This window comes from Salmo trutta, chromosome 8, assembly GCF_901001165.1.
Source record: "Salmo trutta chromosome 8, fSalTru1.1, whole genome shotgun sequence".
Lineage (NCBI taxonomy): Eukaryota > Metazoa > Chordata > Actinopteri > Salmoniformes > Salmonidae > Salmo > Salmo trutta.
In genome coordinates this window covers 1,670,744-1,690,140 of record NC_042964.1, presented here as the reverse complement: position 1 = coordinate 1,690,140, position 19,397 = coordinate 1,670,744, and the positions used below count along the sequence as shown (strand labels likewise).

Genomic DNA, 19,397 nt, shown 5'->3' with positions numbered 1-19,397 from the left:
ACGAAGTTTGACTTGTTTTAACAAAGTTTAGCGGTAGCTTTTTGGATTCCTTTGTCTGCATGTTGAACTCAAATTGATGACGCCAACTAAACTGACTTTTGGGGATATAAAGAAGGATTTTATCTAACAAAACGACCATGCATGTTGTAGCTGGGACCCTTTGGATTGCAAATCAGAGGAAGATTTTCAAAAAGTAAGTGATTATTTAATCACTATTTGTGATTTTATGAAGTCTGTGCTGGTTGAAAAATATTTTGATCTGGGGCGCCATCCTCAAACAATCGCATGGTATGCTTTCGCTGTAAAGCCTACTGTAAATTAGACAATGCAGTTAGATTAACAAGAATTTAAGCTTTTAACCGATAAAAGGCACTTGTATGTACACAGATGTTTGATATCCATAATTTTTACGATTATTTATTTGAATTCCGCGCCCTCCAATTTCACTGGAAATTGACGACAGGTGTCCTGCTGACGGGACACCTAGCCCTAAGAAGTTTTAACATGTGTTTTAGAGTGTATCAGCTTTCTAATGTGATCAAAAAATACTGAATGAATAACATTTTGATCTGAACGGGACAACTTGGTCAAATAAAGGACAACTTGGTGAAGTAAAGTCAAAACAATGACAAATTATTATTCCAAACAGACTTCCAGAATAAGGATAAGCAACCCAACCCTCTACCCACCCACCCAACCAATCAGTTAACCAACCCTCTACCCACCCACCCAATCAGTTAACCAACCCTCTACCCACCCACCCAACCAACCAGTTAACCAGCCCTCTACCCACCCACCCACCCAACCAATCAGTTAACCAGCCCTCTACCCACCCACCCAACCAATCAGTTAACCAACCCTCTACCCACCCACCCACCCAACCAATCAGTTAACCAGCCCTCTACCCACCCACCCACCCAACCAATCAGTTAACCAACCCTCTACCCACCCACCCACCCACCCAACCAATCAGTTAACCAGCCCTCTACCCACCCACCCACCCAACCAATCAGTTAACCAACCCTCTACCCACCCACCCAACCAACCAGTTAACCAGCCCTCTACCCACCCACCCAACCAACCAGTTAACCAGCCCTCTACCCAACCACCCACCCACCCAACCAATCAGTTAACCAACCCTCTACCCACCCACCCAACCAACCAGTTAACCAGCCCTCTACCCACCCACCCACCCAACCAATCAGTTAACCAACCCTCTACCCACCCACCCAACCAACCAGTTAACCAGCCCTCTACCCAACCACCCACCCAACCAATCAGTTAACCAGCCCTCTACCCAACCACCCACCCAGCCAATCAGTTAACCAGCCCTCTACCCACCCACCCACCCAACCAATCAAATAACCAAACCACTACCCAACCTATCAATTAACCAACCCACCCAACTAATAAATTAACCAGCCCATCAACCAACCAGCCAATTAACCCAACCAATCAATTAATCAACCCAACCAACCAATCAATTAACCAACCCATCAACCAACCAGCCAATTAACCAAACCAATCAATTAATCAACCCAACCAATCAATTAATAAACCAACCAAACATTTAACCAACCCATCAACCAATCAATCTTTACTGTCGGCAGAAAAGAGAATAATTCTGTAATTGTTCCGGAATTCCAGACTTCCCGGAACCCGGTTGGATCACAGCTCATCTCCCCCCCTCACGGCCAGACGGAGGTTGCTCCAGAATTCTGCCCTCCTCTCGTCCTCCTGCGGCCACTCCAGGTAGGTACGAGAGCTCATCAACTTGCGGAGCTTGCAGAAGCGTTTGGGAACGTCGTCCTTGGGATGTTCACACACAAACACACACACACACACACACACACAGATACACACATTTGATCATCCTTGAAGATGGGATGAGGGTTGTCTGGGTTGTCTCCAAAATGACACCCTATTCGCTATATAGTGCACTACTTTTGACCAGAGATCTATGGGTCTCCCTAAGGGCCCTGGTCTAAAGAAGTGCTCTATATAGGGAATAGGGTACCATAGGGCCCTGGTCTAAAGTAGTGCTCTATATAGGGAATAGGGTTCCATAGGGCTCTGGTCTAAAGTAGTGCACTATATAGGGAAAAGGGAGACCCATAGGGCTCTGGTCTAAAGTAGTGCACTATATAGGGAATAGGGTACCATAGGGCTCTGGTCTAAAGTAGTACACTATATAGGGAATAGGGAGCCATTTGATGTGCAGCCTAGCTCCTCCCTACCTTGGAGATGGGTTCCAGAAGCACCAGGACGGCCGCCTCGGAGTCCCCGTCAAACAGACGGAAGTGGGAAAAGTCCAACTCATACCTGGAACAACAATATTATTATGTTACAACTATTAACTCAACTCTGATCTCCACTATGAGCTCCACTCTGAGCTCCACTCTGAGCTCCACTCTGAACTCCACTCTGAGCTCCACTATTAACTCCACTCTGAGCTCCACTCTGAGCTCCACTATTAACTCCACTCTGAGCTCCACTCTGAGCTCCACTATTAACTCCACTCTGAGCTCCACTATTAACTCCACTATTAACTCCACTATTAACTCCACTCTGAGCTCCACTATTAATTCCACTCTGAGCTCCACTATTAACTCCACTCTGAGCTCCACTATTAACTCCACTCTGAGCTCCACTATTAACTCCTCTGAGCTCCACTCTGAGCTCCACTATTAACTCCTCTGAGCTCCACTCTGAGCTCCACTCTGAGTTCCACTATTAACAACAGTATTGTTATGTGGGGGCAAACTAGCTGCCCTCCAGGACACCTACACCACCCGATGTCACAGGAAGGCCAAAAAGATCATCAAGGACAACAACCACCCGAGCCACTACCTGTTCACCCCGCTATCATCCAGAAGGCGAGGTCGGTACAGGTGCATCAAAGCTGGGACCGAGAGACTGAAAAACAGCTTCTATCTCAAGGCCATCAGACTGTTAATTAAACAGCCATCACTAACACAGAGAGGCTGCTGCCCTACATACAGACTTGAAATCATTGGTCACTTTAATAAATGGATCACTAGTCACTTTAAATAATGCCACTTTAATAATGATATTTACATATCTTGCATCACTCATCTCATATGTTTATACTGTATTTTATACCATATATTGCCTATGCCGTTCGGCCATCCGTATATTTATATGTACATATTCCTATTCCATCCTTTTAGATTTGTGTGTATTAGGTAGTTGTTGGGGAATTGTTAGATTACTTGTTAGATATTACTGCACTGTCGGGAACTAGAAGCACAAGCATTTCGCTACACTCGCATTAACACCTGCTAACCATGTGACCAATAACATCTGCTGACCATGTGACCAATAACATCTGCTAACCATGTGACCAATAACATCTGCTAACCATGTGACCAATAACATCTGCTAACCATGTGACCAATAACATCTGCTAACCATGTGACCAATAACATCTGCTAACCATGTGACCAATAACATCTGCTAACCATGTGACCAATAAAATTTGATTTATATTGTTAAGTTTTGCCGCAGGGACACTATTAAACAACAGTATTGTTATGTGTTGCAGCAGGGACACTATTAAACAACAGTATTGTTATGTGTTGCAGCAGGGACACTATTAAACAACAGTATTGTTATGTGTTGTAGCAGGGACACTATTAAACAACAGTATTGTTATGTGTTGTAGCAGGGACACTATTAAACAGCAGTATTGTTATGTGTTGTAGCAGGGACATATTAGAGTGCAACACACTGTAGTAGCGTGTTGCTACCACGCTACTACAGTAACCAGCAGCCAACTTTCTGTCCAGAAATGATGCAGACAAATGTATCCGTGCTTTTGTCACTTCTAGATTAGACTACTGCAATGCTCTACTTTCCTCTACTTTTCCATATTACTCCAGTGCTAGCTTCTCTACACTGGCTTCCTGTTAAGGCAAGGGCTGATTTCAAGGTTTTACTGCTAACCTACAAAGCATTACATGGGCTTGCTCACACCCATCTTTCCGATTTGGTCCTGCCATACATACCTACACGTACGCTACGGTCACAAGACGCAGGCCTCCTAATTGTCCCTAGAATTTCTAAGCAAACAGCTGGAGGCAGGGCTTTCTCCTATAGAGCTCAATTTTTATGGAATGGTCTGCGTACCCATGTGAGAGACGCAGACTCGGTCTCAACCTTTAAGTCTTTATTGAAGACTCATCTCTTCAGTGGGTCCTATGATTGAGTGTAGTCTGGCCCAGGAGTGTGAAGGTGAACAGAAAAGCACTGGAGCAACGAACCGCCCTTGCCGTCTCTGCCTGGCCGGTTCCCCTCTCTCCACTGGGATTCTCTGCCTCTACCCCTATTACAGGGGCTGAGTCACTGGCTTACTGGTGTTCTTCCATGCCGTCCATGGGAGGGGTGCGTCACTTGAGTGGATTGAGTCACTGACGTGATCTTCCTGTCTCGGATGGCGCCCCCCTTGGGTTGTGCCGTGGCGGAGATCTTTGTGGGCTATACTCGGCCATGTCTCAGGTTGGTGGTTTGAAGATATCCCTCCAGTGGTGTGGGCGCTATGCTTTCGCAAAGTGGGTGGGGTTATATCCTTCCTGTTTGGCCCTGTCCGGGGGTATCATCGGATGGGGCCACAGTGTCTCCTGACCCCTCCTGTCTCAGCCTCCAGTATTTATGCTGCAGTAGTTTATGTGTCGGGGGGCTAGGGTCAGTCTGTTATATCTGGAGTATTCTCTTGTCTTATCCGGTGTCCTGTGTGAATGTAAATATGCTCTCTCTAATTCTCTCTTTCTTTCTCTCTCTCGGAGGACCTGAGCCCTAGGACCATGCCTCAGGACTACCTGGCATGATGACTCATTGCTCTCCCCAGTACACCTGGCCATGCTGCTGCTCCAGTTTCAACTGTTCTGCCTGCGGCTATGGAACCCTGACCTGTTCACCAAACCTGACCTGTTCACCAAACACCAAACAGCCAGAAGAGGACTGGCCACCCCTCAGAGCCTGGTTCCTCTCTAGGTTTCTTCCTAGGTTCTGACCTTTCTAGGGAGTTTTTCCTAGCCACCGTGCTTCTACACCTGCATTGCTTGCTGTTTGGGGGTTTTAGGCTGGGTTTCTGTACAGCACTTTGTGACATCAGCTGATGTAAGAAGGGCTTCATAAATACATTTGATTGATTGATTGACCTCTTCCGGCGCCATCTCAAGAATGAGCCTGTAATGATGCCTAGAAGTTGTTCTTAATGAATTATAGTTGAGCAGCTGAAATACTTTAACCGTCCATTCTGCATAGTAGTAAGACAGGACAGAATGAAACCGTACCGGCACCAGTTGGAGTGGACGAAGTGTTCCGACAGGACGAAGAGTGTACGTCGGCTGCGTTCCATTGCATTGATAATGTTGTCGATGATCCAGTGGCCTAAAGAAATAAAATGAAACAAAATACATTCAATTTAAACCGCCTTTCAAAGAATCCTAAGGACACGGTACAACAAAACCAAACAGATAAAAAGCAAGGGATGAAAACACGAATAAACTAGCTAAGAAGAGAGGGAAGAACCTGGGGGAATAAGTGATGGATTAAATCAATCAACCTGGCAGGAAGTCTCTCTTGTGGAGGCAGAGGGAGAGCGGAGGCTGGGAATTCTCCAGCTCTGGAACCAGGAATTCTTCGACCCACTCTGCGTCTTGCTCGCTGTACGACACGAACGCGTCATAGCAGAGGGGCTCGGCGTTTCCTGCGGCATCCCGGCGCCTCTGGTTCCCGGAATTCCGTTTGGCTTTAAGCCACGCCCACATCATCCTCACGTACCACACCACGTGGAGCTTCCAGAGCAGAATTACAAACAGGATTCCGGAAGCGAGCACGCAACCGCAGAGTGCGGACACGACGAGGATGCGGTGGCATTGGAACGGTGAGAGCCGGACGCGGTCGACCCTCTGGCCCTGTAAATCAAAGATTATTTTTTTATATGCATGGGATTAGGTTTGCAAAAGTCCGGGTACATTCCCAAAATTCTGAGGATTCCCAGATTTCCTGCTTATTCCGTCCTGATTCCGGAATACTTCTAGCCTGGTATTTCTGGAAAACCTGGAACTTTTCTTTTGAAAGTTACACGATTTTTGCAACCCTACACAGGATACAGCGAAGTATACACAGTACTGAGAAATGCAAGCTCTCCTCACAGTACATTTGATAATAAAAATAGAAAAGTTATTCAGTAAAAAAAAATAAGATAAACGTAGAAATAAGCATGCAGTTAAAATAATAAAATAGTTAACAATAATAATAATAAACATTTAAAAATGGTACTAATAGTGATAAATAATAGTAAATATAATAAATATTTAAATGACCTGCAGGGGCAGCGGTGAGTCACAAAGGTAGTTATCCCATCTGTCTGTTAGCTCAACGCTGCCCTCTACTGCTCCACCCCACCTCCAGACCATGAAGTAGACAAACTCACAGGAACACACAAACCTGAAGAAGAAGAAGAAGGATGGGAATTATGGGCTGCAGAGATCATTGATTTTTAGAATCGATAGAGACTAATCAACAACAAAAATCTAAGGCAGGACCCTATTACCTACATAGGGCACTAGTACTTTTGAGCACCCACAGACCTGTTCTGACCGGCCTGCAGTGCTCGGAGCTTCCTGTAGAGTTGGAGGTCCATGGGTCCAAACATGTTGAGAGTGTTGCTCTGGATCAGGAGAACCTCCAGGCTTCGGGAAACAAACACATGTCATTTTCTCGATTGTTGACTCCAACTAAATACCCTTTCATTTATTTATGCAAGACAAGAAGTCTTGAGCTAAGAGCTGAGCTAAGACTTGAGCTAAGAGCTGAGCTAAGACTTGAGCTAAGAGCTGAGCTAAGACTTGAGCTAAGACTTGAGCTAAGAGCTGAGCTAAGACTTGAGCTAAGACTTGAGCTAAGAGCTGAGCTAAGACTTGAGCTAAGAGCTGAGCTAAGACTTGAGCTAAGACTTGAGCTAAGAGCTGAGCTAAGACTTAAGCTAAGAGCTGAGCTAAGACTTGAGCTAAGAGCTGAGCTAAGAGCTGAGCTAAGACTTGAGCTAAGAGCTGAGCTAAGACTTGAGCTAAGAGCTGAGCTAAGACTTGAGCTGAGCTAAGAGCTGAACTAAGAGCTGAGCTAAGACTTGAGCTGAGCTAAGACTTGGGCTGAGCTAAGAGCTGAGCTAAGACTTGAGCTAAGACTTGAGCTAAGACTTGAGCTAAGAGCTGAGCTAAGACTTGAGCTAAGAGCTGAGCTAAGACTTGAGCTGAGCTAAGAGCTGAGCTAAGACTTGAGCTAAGAGCTGAGCTAAGAGTGTAGCTAAGACTTGAGCTAAGAGCTGCGCTAAGAGTGTAGCTAAGACTTGAGCTAAGGGCTGAGCTAAGAGTGTAGCTAAGACTTGAGCTAAGAGCTGAGCTAAGAGTGTAGCTAAGAAAATATATATATTTAATTTATGTACATATTTCCCAAAAATATATGGGGGGATCGGAAATGACGCAGACAACTACATTGACAGAAGCTACAAACTATATGCAATATTAAAGCTGATCTATCCCCCAATTTGTTTTAAATAATAATATAATTAAAAAGGAGTTGGGCATCTCTCTACCTAGGGAACAACCATCCAGGGGGCAGACGCCTCAACTTGTTCCCAGAGAGGTGCAGCTCCCTCAGGACCGGGAGAGCAACACTATGGAAAGCCGTCAGGTCGTTGTGTCCCAGATCCAGGATCTCCAGGGTCAGGGGCAGACAGTGGGTGACCCTCTGCAGCTTAGCCCACGAGATGTTGAGGTGAGTCAGGGTCTGTGGCCAGGAGCAAGTGGGAGGCATGGAGGTGTAGGCGTTCTGACTGATGTCCAGGTGGATTAGTTTGTCCAGACGGGTGACGAGCTGGGTGATTTGAAATTAAAACAGAAAATATGTGTTATTATTAATAATTCTACAATGGTACTTATTTAGCATTTCTCTTAAAATGGAAAGACTAAAACAGAAGGATGCTTATTTGACCAATAAATTGTAAATTATTATTCGTTATTATTAATGGGTTTTCTTCAGTCCTCTTCTCGAGGTTAAAAACAATATGATGTCAAACATGATAGATAGAAACAGTACAAGTTAATTACAAAGCTGATATAACAGGTGCCGCCTAACTAGAAGTCTTAACCAAATTACATTACCTAGGCTGTTATCCAAAGTAGTTCACTATGTAGGGAATAGGGTGCCATTTGGGATGCAGTCTCAGTACACCCTTGGCTAATGAGAGACAGGGAGTTGTTGCACCCTATTCCCTATATTGTGCCTTACTTTTGACCAAAGCCTTATGGACAGTCAAATTTAGCAATAAAAAAGTCAAAAGTGCACTGTGGTAGTGCAGTGTTATAGGGAATAGGGTGCAACAGTTACACACTTTGCTGACGATGGAAAGGGACTTTAAGGCGTTGTCGCTGACGTTAATAACTCTGAGATTCCTCAGGATCCCATGCCCGTGACACAGAGATTCCGTCAAGGTCAGGTCAGTCAGCAGGTTACTACTCAAGTCCAGGTACTCCAGTTGGGTCAACAGGTGAGAGGTCAGACACGGCATCACATACACCTGGAGGAGAAGACAGATTTTGTTTCATTGGTTTGGTAAATGATCATAAAGTGATTCGGTAATTTTTCATTAACCATTACGTCTGTAATTCCCCTTTGACCAATCAGATTGCTTGGCTGGAACTAACCGTTTCAAAGTTATAAATAGTGTACATACTATTCAGTAATAAATATTTTATTATTTGTAAAACAAATGATAAACATGTTTACCTTACAGTTAATGATAGAGATCTGTCTGAGGTATTTCAGTAGAAACCCCAGGTTCAGGAAGGAGGTGAACTTAAAGACTTCCATGACCTGATAATAAAACATACAAAATATATACATTGAACTAAAATAAAAACGCAAAATGTGCAGTTTTGTCACACAACACCATGCTGACTGCAGGAATGTCCACCGGAGCTGTTGCCAGATAATTTAATGTTCATTTCTCTACCATAAGCCACCTCCAACGTAATTTAAGAGAATTTGGCAGTACGTCCAACCGGCCTCACAACCGCAGGCTACGTGTATCCACGCCAGCCCAGGACCTCCACATCTGGCTTCTTCACCTCCTTCACCTTCTGAGACAATTGCGTGTTATTGATGACAATTTGAATGCACAGAGATACCGTGACGAGATCCCAAGGCCCATTGTTGTGCCATTCATCCGCTGCCATCACCTCATGTTTCAGCATGACAATGCACGGCCCCATGTCGCAAGGATCTGTACACAATTCCTGGAAGCTGAAAATGTCCCAATTCTTCCATGGCCTGCATACTCACCAGCCATGTCACCCATTGAGCATGTTTGGGATGCTCTGGATCGATGTGTACAACAGCATGTTCCAATTTCGTCCAATATCCAGCACATTCGCACAGCCATTGAAGAGGAGTGGGACAACATTCCACAATCAACAGCCTGATCAACTCTATGTGAAGGAGATGTGTCGCGCTGCATGAGGCAAACGGTGGTCACACCAGATACTGACTGGTTTTCTGATCCATGCCCCTACCTTTTTTTTTTGTTAAGTTATCTGTGACCAACAGGTACAATATCTGTATTCCCAGTCATGTGAAATCCATAGATTAGGGCCTAATTAATTAATTTGAATTAACTGATTTTCTGATATGAACTAAACTTGTTGCATGTTGTTTTATATATTTTTGTTCGGTGTAATAATAATAATAATAATAATTTATATTTATATTTCAAATACTTATGTACATCTGATCAACCAATCACCTTAGCCGTTATGACAAGAGATCCCAAACCTCTCGACGAGTGTTGTGTTAAGGTGAATACTACCTCACCTCTATGTTTCTGAAGTAGACTGTGTCCATGTTGACAAGGTGAGTCCGTCTAGCCGGCTTCCAGGCGCCTGCATATGGAAATAGATTTCTATCAGGATTCTGCATATGGAGATAGATTTCTATCAGGATTCTGCATATGGAAATAGATTTCTATCAGGATTCTGCATATGGAAATAGATTTCTATCAGGATTCTGCATATGGAAATAGATTTCTATCAAAATGTTATAAATGAATGAGTAATGAGTAACAAACTAATGATGTGTTGTGACAATACCGAATGCAACTTTCAAATATAAATCACAGTCTGTAAATAATAATAATAACAATAATTATAGAACGCATTTGGCCGGATTTGAACGCATAACTATGTCCTATAATTGTTTCCATACCTGTACCATAGAACGTTGCATCCTCTAATCCGAAGGACTCAAGAGAAGCCCCGTCCATAACCTATCCACACACACACACACACACACACACACACACACACGTATTCACACACACACACGCGTATACACACACACGCATACACACACACACACGCATACAGATACACGCACACACACACACACACACAAAAGCACACATAAAATGTGTAATTGTTAAACCCTGTTAAGTTAAAAAAGTGTTGTGTGTGTTATTCTGAGTGTTGATTCTAGTGAGGTTAACACCAGTGTTATATCTGAGTGTTGATTCTAGTGGGGTTAACACCAGTGTTATATCTGAGTGTTGATTCTAGTGGGGTTAACACCAGTGTTATATCTGAGTGTTGATTCTAGTGGGTTTAACACCAGTGTTATATCTGAGTGTTGATTCTAGTGGGGTTAACACCAGTGGGATTGAAATTGACAACACATGTAGTGTATAAATGAAGTGTTATTTCAATCACAGTGGAATCAACATTGTGTGGTGTTGTTGTGAACTCAGAGTGAGAAAAACGTGGGCGGGGCCTCATTATCATTCTTCCCAGAATGCTTTGTTTTAGGTAGATTTTTAGAATAGTTAGTTTTAATATCTATGTTTCTGCATGCACATTGATTCATTAATAAATCTTATACTATACAAAGATAAATAACTAATCCAATCTGTAAGGTGTCGGACTTATTGCACCTGTTGCTGAGATAGTTGTTCCAGTTTAGATGGTTTATTTAGTCCTGTTTGCCTTGTCCTTCACCATAGCAGTCATTCTGATAGCAGGTTGTGGGTGAAAAATATATTAAATTAACACTCATTGGTGTAAAAGAACCCCAATGTTGGTGTTAATAACCAGTGTTAAAAGCAAAACGACGCCCATCGTTATAATATTTCCCAGCATGCTCTATTGCAGGTTGTTTGTTTCAATATCTATGTTTTTGCAAAAACATAATCTTATACTACTTAAATATAAATAATATAAATTTTTCTAAACTAATCCAATCTGTTACTTATTGCACCCATTTCTGAAAGTGTTTTTCCAGTTTAGATGTTTTAGGTAGTCTCATATCTTAGACTTTCCAAACCAGCAGTCATTCTGAATGCAGGTGAATAAAAATTCAAAATATTGGATATCACCACTCTGGTTGGATTCCAGTAGGAATTACACATCACTTTGCAAGCCAGCGTAATGTGACTTGCAGGCCTGATGTGGCCCGTAAACCAGGAATTTCAGGCCATTGTATTAGGTTAACACTAGGCCCTCAAAATAAGGCCTTATGAAGGATGTGTTCTATTATGTGAAATCAATTTATAATTACATTTTTGCTTAGGATCTGACTTAGTGAAGGCCACCGGACTGAAAATGGATGAATGGTCAACAATAATATTTCTGTCACTAACAAATACGGTCACGGGTAGTAACTCTACAATTCACTCGAAAGGCAAGTCACTCTGGGAAATATGCAAATATGACTTCACACTAAGCAGTGTGTTGATTTGTCGTGTAGGAAAATAATAATGATATCTACATAACAATAGTGACTTTAAGAAGAAATCAACAGTGAAGATGACAATTTGAAAGGATAACACTACAGTATAAACACACCAAAGCAAGTAGCAGTCTACAGGATCTTAATTTGATCACCCTTTTGTTGTAGGAATTGTCCTGCACAGTAGGAAATGCAAACTTGTAGTGTATTTGAGGTTTAAAGAGGGCTTCTAAATGTCCATTAATTTTAATCCACACAATAATTAATTCACATTTCTTGTTGCTACGTGATTATTTTCCTTCTGTGAGAAGCTAGTCAAATAAAGATCCTGCATTTGTACAGCGGGTCAGTGTACATGACAAACCTCCAGGACGTGAATCATGGCCTCGTCCGTCAAGGTTGCGTTCTGGAACAATATGGACCGTACCCGTCTCCGGTTGATCTCGCTGAACGGTGCGGCGGAGGTCTTCTCGGACAGCAGGACGTCAGCGACTACCAGAAAGGTTTCGGAGTAGGAGACGTCATGGAAGATAGAGGAGACGAGTGTCAGGTTGTCCTGGAAAGGTCCTCGGAGACGCAGGGTCACGACCCTTAGAGGCCAAAGATCACCAAGGCTTCCAGGGTCATACCTAATAATGAGGACCACAATGGAAATAAGTTACCTGACTTTATTGTGTTGTTTTAATCCATTCATTCACTCATTCATGCCTTCCTCTCTTCCTTCTTTCCTTCCCTCTTTCCTTCCTTCTTTAATTTATTAATTCATCCATTCTTTCTTTCCTTCAGTTCGTCGTTCTTTCCTCCTTCCTTAGTTAATTTAATGATTTGTTTGTTCGTTCATTCGTCCATCCATCCATCCATCCATCCCTCCCTTCCCAATTCCTTCCTTCCTTCCCCATTCCTTCCTTCCTTCCTCCTTCCTTCCTTCCCCATTCCTTCCTTCCCCATTCCATCCTTCCTTCCCCATTCCATCCTTCCTTCCCCATTCCTTCCTCCCTTCCCCATTCCTTCCTTCCTTCCTCCTTCCTTCCTTCCCCATTCCTTCCTTCCTTCCCCATTCCTTCCTTCCCCATTCCTTCCTTCCTTCCCCATTCCATCCTTCCTTCCCCATTCCTTCCTCCCTTCCCCATTCCTTCCTTCCTTCCCCATTCCTTCCTCATTCCTCCCTCATTCCTCCCTCATTCCTTCATTCCTTCCTCATTCCTTCCTTCCTTCATTCATTCCTTCCTTCCCCATTCCTTCCATCCTTCCCCATTCCTTCCTTCCTTCCTCATTCCTTCATTCCTTCCTCATTCCTTCATTCCTTCCCCATTCCTTCCTTCCCCATTCCTTCATTCCTTCCTTCATTCCTTCCTTCCTTCCCCATTCCTTCCTTCCTTCCCCATTCCTTCCTTCCCCATTCCTTCCTTCCTTCCTTCCCCATTCCTTCCTTCATTCCTTCCTTCCTTCATTCCTTCACCTCTTCAGGTTATTCCCGTAGACCTCCAGCTGGTCCAACTGTCTGACTCCAGCCAGATCTCCTCTCCTCACCTCCTCCAGAGCAGGGTTCCCAAACCTCAGAAACCTCAGCCTGGTCAGAGACCTGACGATAATAACCAACACCATCATCATCATCAGTAGAATCATCAGTAGTATCATCACCAACATCATCACCATCGTCATCATCACCATCATCATCACCATCATCCCCATCACCACCAACACCATCATCATCATCAGTAGAATCATCAGTAGTATCATCACCATCATCACCATCCTCACCACCATCATCACCATCCTCACCACCATCATCACCACCATCATCACCACCACCATCATCACCACCATCACCATCATCATCACCATCATCACCACCATCATCACCATCATCATCACCACCATCATCACCATCATCACCACCATCACCATCACCACCATCATTACCATCACCACCACCATCATCATCATCACCACCATCATCATCACCATCATCACCACCATCATCACCATCATCATCACCATCGTCACCATCATCATCACCATCATCACCATCATCATCATCACCATCACCACCATCATCATCATCACATCATCACCCCCATCATCACCACCATCACCACCATCACCACCATCACCTAAAAGTAGTCCACTTATATGTCACTTTTGATACAGTCTATTCACTATCGACCCTGGTCAATGGTAGTGCACTAGATTGGGACTAGGGTACCTTTTGGGAAGCAGCCTTACAGTTCACATACCTGAAGAGAGACAGCGTCCCTCCAGGGCCGAGGGTCCTGTAACAGTTGCCCAGCAGGTTGAGGTGTTGTAGGGAGAGGAGCTTGGAGAACCAGACCGGATTCAGAGCAGCCAGCTGGTTATAAGACAAGTCCAGAGACTCCAGGCCCTGTAGCAGTAGGCAGAAACAAGGCTGTTATGAGGGGAAACAAGGCTGTTATGAGGGCAGAAACAAGGCTGTTATGATGGCAGAAACAAGGCTGTTATGAGGGCCGAGACTCCAGGCCCTGTAGCAGTAGGCAGAAACAAGGCTGTTATGAGGGCAGAGACTCCAGGCCCTGTAGCAGTAGGCAGAAACAAGGCTGTTATGAGGGCAGAAACAAGGCTGTTATGAGGGGAAACAAGGCTGTTATGAGGGCAGAGACTCCAGGCCCTGTAGCAGTAGGCAGAAACAAGTCTGTTATGAGGGGAAACAAGGCTGTTATGAGGGCAGAAACAAGGCTGTTATAAAGGGGAAACAAGGCTGTTATGAGGGCAGAAACAAGGCTGTTATAAAGGGGAAACAAGGCTGTTATGAGGGCAGAAACAAGGCTGTTATGAGGGCAGAGACAAGGCTCTTATGAGGGCCGAGACTCCAGGCCCTGTAGCAGTAGGCAGAAACAAGGCTGATATGAGGGCAGAGACTCCAGGCCCTGTAGCAGTAGGCAGAAACAAGGCTGTTATGAGGGCAGAAACAAGGCTGTTATGAGGGGAAACAAGGCTGTTATGAGGGCAGACACTCCAGGCCCTGTAGCAGTAGGCAGAAACAAGGCTGTTATGAGGGCAGAAACAAGGCTGTTATGAGGGCAGAAACAAGGCTGTTATGAGGGCAGACACTCCAGGCCCTGTAGCAGTAGGCAGAAACAAGGCTGTTATGAAGGCAGAAACAAGGCTGTTATGAGGGCAGAAACAAGGCTGTTATGAGGGCAGAAACAAGGCTGTTATGAGGGCAGGCCTGGTTGTGGCTAGATACAGTATGTGGAGATGGGCTAGACAGCTCCTCTCCTCTCTTTACAATGGATCAGAGGTCACCTTGTGGACATGGGCTAGACAGCTCCAGTGGATCAGAGCCAAGTATTTACAGAGTTCAGCCACATTTTAGAATGTTGAATATCGTTCTAATTCTAGACAGTTACATAGCATTATTTAAATATTCCCAGTGTCATGTTAATGGGGTTCTAAAATGGCTGCTATAGAATGTTGTAGTGTCATGTTAATGGGGTTCTAAAATGGCTGCTATAGAATGTTGTAGTGTTAATGGGGTTCTAAAATGGCTGCTATAGAATGTTGTAGTGTTAATGGGGTTCTAACATGGCTGTTATAGAATGTTGTAGTGTTAATGGGGTTCTAAAATGGCTGCTATAGAATGTCGTAGTGTCATGTTAATGGGGTTCTAAAATGGCTGCTATAGAATGTTGTAGTGTTAATGGGGTTCTAAAATGGCTGCTATAGAATGTTGTAGTGTCATGTTAATGGGGTTCTAAAATGGCTGCTATAGAATGTTGTAGTGTTAATGGGGTTCTAAAATGGCTGCTATAGAATGTTGTAGTGTTAATGGGGTTCTAACATGGCTGTTATAGAATGTTGTAGTGTTAATGGGGGTTCTAGCATGGCTGTTATAGAATGTTGTAGTGTTAATGAGGATCTAAAATGGCTGCTATAGAATGTTGTAGTGTTAATGGGGGTTCTAACATGGCTGCTATAGAATGTTGTAGTGTCATGTTAATGGGGTTCTAAAATGGCTGCTATAGAATGTTGTAGTGTCATGTTAATGGGGTTCTAAAATGGCTGCTATAGAATGTTGTAGTGTTAATGGGGTTCTAAAATGGCTGCTATAGAATGTTGTAGTGTTAATGGGGTTCTAACATGGCTGTTATAGAATGTTGTAGTGTTAATGGGGTTCTAAAATGGCTGCTATAGAATGTCGTAGTGTCATGTTAATGGGGTTCTAAAATGGCTGCTATAGAATGTTGTAGTGTTAATGGGGTTCTAAAATGGCTGCTATAGAATGTTGTAGTGTCATGTTAATGGGGTTCTAAAATGGCTGCTATAGAATGTTGTAGTGTTAATGGGGTTCTAAAATGGCTGCTATAGAATGTTGTAGTGTTAATGGGGTTCTAACATGGCTGTTATAGAATGTTGTAGTGTTAATGGGGGTTCTAGCATGGCTGTTATAGAATGTTGTAGTGTTAATGAGGATCTAAAATGGCTGCTATAGAATGTTGTAGTGTTAATGGGGGTTCTAACATGGCTGTTATAGAATGTTGTAGTGTTAATGGGGGTTCTAGCATGGCTGTTATAGAATGTTGTAGTGTTAATGGGGTTCTAACATGGCTGTTATAGAATGTTGTAGTGTTAATGGGGGTTCTAGCATGGCTGTTATAGAATGTTGTAGTGTTAATGAGGATCTAAAATGGCTGCTATAGAATGTTGTAGTGTTAATGGGGGTTCTAACATGGCTGTTATAGAATGTTGTAGTGTTAATGGGGGTTCTAGCATGGCTGTTATAGAATGTTGTAGTGTTAATGGGGTTCTAACATGGCTGTTTTTGAATGTTGTAGTGTCATATTAGTTAATGGGGTTCTAACATGGCTGTTATAGAATGTTGTAGTATCATGTTAATGGGGTTCTAACATGGCTGTTATAGAATGTTGTAGTGTTAATGGGGTTCTAACATGGCTGCTATAGAATGATGTAGTGTTAATGGGGTTCTAACATGCCTGATATAGAATGTTGTAGTGTTAATGGGGTTCTAACATGGCTGTTATAGAATGTTGTAGTGTTAATGGGGTTCTAACATGGCTGATATAGAATGTTGTAGTGTTAATGGGGTTCTAACATGGCTGTTATAGAATGTTGTAGTGTTAATGGGGTTCTAACATGGCTGCTATAGAATGTTGTAGTGTTAATGGGGTTCTAACATGGCTGCTATAGAATGTTGTAGTGTTAATGGGGGTTCTAACATGGCTGTTATAGAATGTTGTAGTGTTAATGGGGGTTCTAGCATGGCTGTTATAGAATGTTGTAGTGTTAATGAGGATCTAAAATGGCTGCTATAGAATGTTGTAGTGTTAATGGGGTTCTAAAATGGCTGCTATAGAATGTTGTAGTGTTAATGGGGTTCTAACATGGCTGTTATAGAATGTTGTAGTGTTAATGGGGTTCTAAAATGGCTGCTATAGAATGTCGTAGTGTCATGTTAATGGGGTTCTAAAATGGCTGCTATAGAATGTTGTAGTGTTAATGGGGTTCTAAAATGGCTGCTATAGAATGTTGTAGTGTCATGTTAATGGGGTTCTAAAATGGCTGCTATAGAATGTTGTAGTGTTAATGGGGTTCTAAAATGGCTGCTATAGAATGTTGTAGTGTTAATGGGGTTCTAACATGGCTGTTATAGAATGTTGTAGTGTTAATGGGGGTTCTAGCATGGCTGTTATAGAATGTTGTAGTGTTAATGAGGATCTAAAATGGCTGCTATAGAATGTTGTAGTGTTAATGGGGGTTCTAACATGGCTGTTATAGAATGTTGTAGTGTTAATGGGGGTTCTAGCATGGCTGTTATAGAATGTTGTAGTGTTAATGGGGTTCTAACATGGCTGTTTTTGAATGTTGTAGTGTCATATTAGTTAATGGGGTTCTAACATGGCTGTTATAGAATGTTGTAGTATCATGTTAATGGGGTTCTAACATGGCTGTTATAGAATGTTGTAGTGTTAATGGGGTTCTAACATGGCTGCTATAGAATGATGTAGTGTTAATGGGGTTCTAACATGCCTGATATAGAATGTTGTAGTGTTAATGGGGTTCTAACATGGCTGTTATAGAATGTTGTAGTGTTAATGGGGTTCTAACATGGCTGATATAGAATGTTGTAGTGTTAATGGGGTTCTAACATGGCTGTTATAGAATGTTGTAGTGTTAATGGGGTTCTAACATGGCTGCTATAGAACGTTGTAGTGTTAATGGGGTTCTAACATGGCTGTTATAGAATGTTGTAGTGTTAATGGGGTTCTAACATGGCTGCTATAGAATGTTGTAGTGTTAATGGGGTTCTAACATGGCTGCTATAGAATGTTGTAGTGTTAATGGGGGTTCTAACATGGCTGTTATAGAATGTTGTAGTGTTAATGGGGGTTCTAGCATGGCTGTTATAGAATGTTGTAGTGTTAATGAGGATCTAAAATGGCTGCTATAGAATGTTGTAGTGTTAATGGGGGTTCTAACATGGCTGTTATAGAATGTTGTAGTGTTAATGGGGGTTCTTGCATGGCTGTTATAGAATGTTGTAGTGTTAATGGGGTTCTAACATGGCTGTTTTTGAATGTTGTAGTGTCATATTAGTTAATGGGGTTCTAACATGGCTGTTATAGAATGTTGTAGTGTTAATGGGGGTTCTAACATGGCTGTTATAGAATGTTGTAGTGTTAATGGGGTTCTAACATGGCTGTTATAGAATGTTGTAGTGTTAATGGGGTTCTAACATGGCTGTTATAGAATGTTGTAGTGTTAATGGGGTTCTAACATGGCTGCTATAGAATGTTGTAGTGTTAATGGGGTTCTAACATGGCTGTTATAGAATGTTGTAGTGTTAATGGGGTTCTAACATGGCTGTTATAGAATGTTGTAGTGTCATGTTAATGGGGTTCTAACATGGCTGTTATAGAATGTTGTGGTGTTAATGGTGTTCTAACATGGCTGTCATAGAATGTTGTAGTGTTAATGAGGATCTAACATGGCTGTTATAGAATGTTGTAGTGTTAATGGGGTTCTAACATGGCTGCTATAGAATGTTGTAGTGTTAATGGGGTTCTAACATGGCTGATATAGAATGTTGTAGTGTTAATGGGGTTCTAACATGGCTGATATAGAATGTGTCATGTAAATGGGTCATAATTCAGACACCTCAAAGGCCTAACTCTCTATATACACAGCTCTGCAATGGATGATTATATCTAATTAGGTTGTTTGAGTAGGTTTGAATCCTAAACAACTTGCCTACATATTGTTTGAAGTACAGCAGAGCAACATAGCTGCTATATTAGGTCAACACTCGTGTACTTGGGAAACCTTGGTAGAGCATGGGTGAAGTTAGGCTGTTTGGTTCTCCTGTGAATTTATTTTTTGGTTTCAAGACCTGCCGAGTTCTTACTTAAAACAGTTGTTTGTGTTTAATTGGCCTTGGACCAAGGGTGCTCTCTATATAACCGGATGTCCTGAAAGAGACTTGCAGCAAGATGACGATGAAAAAGGTGACTACAAAAAAAGTCCACTCCAGATGACATCAGCAATGTCTGTCAATCATTATTAACAATGATTGAGAAATCAGACTAGAGGGACAATCC

The 19,397-nt window shown here is 42.7% G+C and overlaps 1 protein-coding gene across 2 annotated transcripts in view; it reads right to left on the bottom strand.

Moving 5' to 3' along the window:
* Positions 1-1,569: 1,569 nt before the first annotated feature.
* The window catches only part of tlr2 (toll-like receptor 2), a 30,317-nt gene continuing 12,489 nt past the window's right edge, over positions 1,570-19,397 (bottom strand). For both annotated transcript variants that reach the window (XM_029759694.1, XM_029759695.1), the window contains exons 3-16: positions 14,040-14,185; positions 13,262-13,384; positions 12,167-12,431; positions 10,288-10,348; positions 9,898-9,965; positions 8,815-8,901; positions 8,420-8,605; positions 7,622-7,902; positions 6,618-6,719; positions 6,351-6,474; positions 5,588-5,939; positions 5,316-5,412; positions 2,238-2,322; positions 1,570-1,809 (exon numbers count right to left, since the gene is read on the bottom strand). In XM_029759694.1, the coding sequence (XP_029615554.1) occupies positions 1,669-1,809; positions 2,238-2,322; positions 5,316-5,412; positions 5,588-5,939; positions 6,351-6,474; positions 6,618-6,719; positions 7,622-7,902; positions 8,420-8,605; positions 8,815-8,901; positions 9,898-9,965; positions 10,288-10,348; positions 12,167-12,431; positions 13,262-13,384; positions 14,040-14,185 (2,118 nt within the window). In that variant the 3' untranslated portion in view covers positions 1,570-1,668. The remainder of the gene's footprint in view (positions 1,810-2,237; positions 2,323-5,315; positions 5,413-5,587; positions 5,940-6,350; positions 6,475-6,617; positions 6,720-7,621; positions 7,903-8,419; positions 8,606-8,814; positions 8,902-9,897; positions 9,966-10,287; positions 10,349-12,166; positions 12,432-13,261; positions 13,385-14,039; positions 14,186-19,397) is intronic.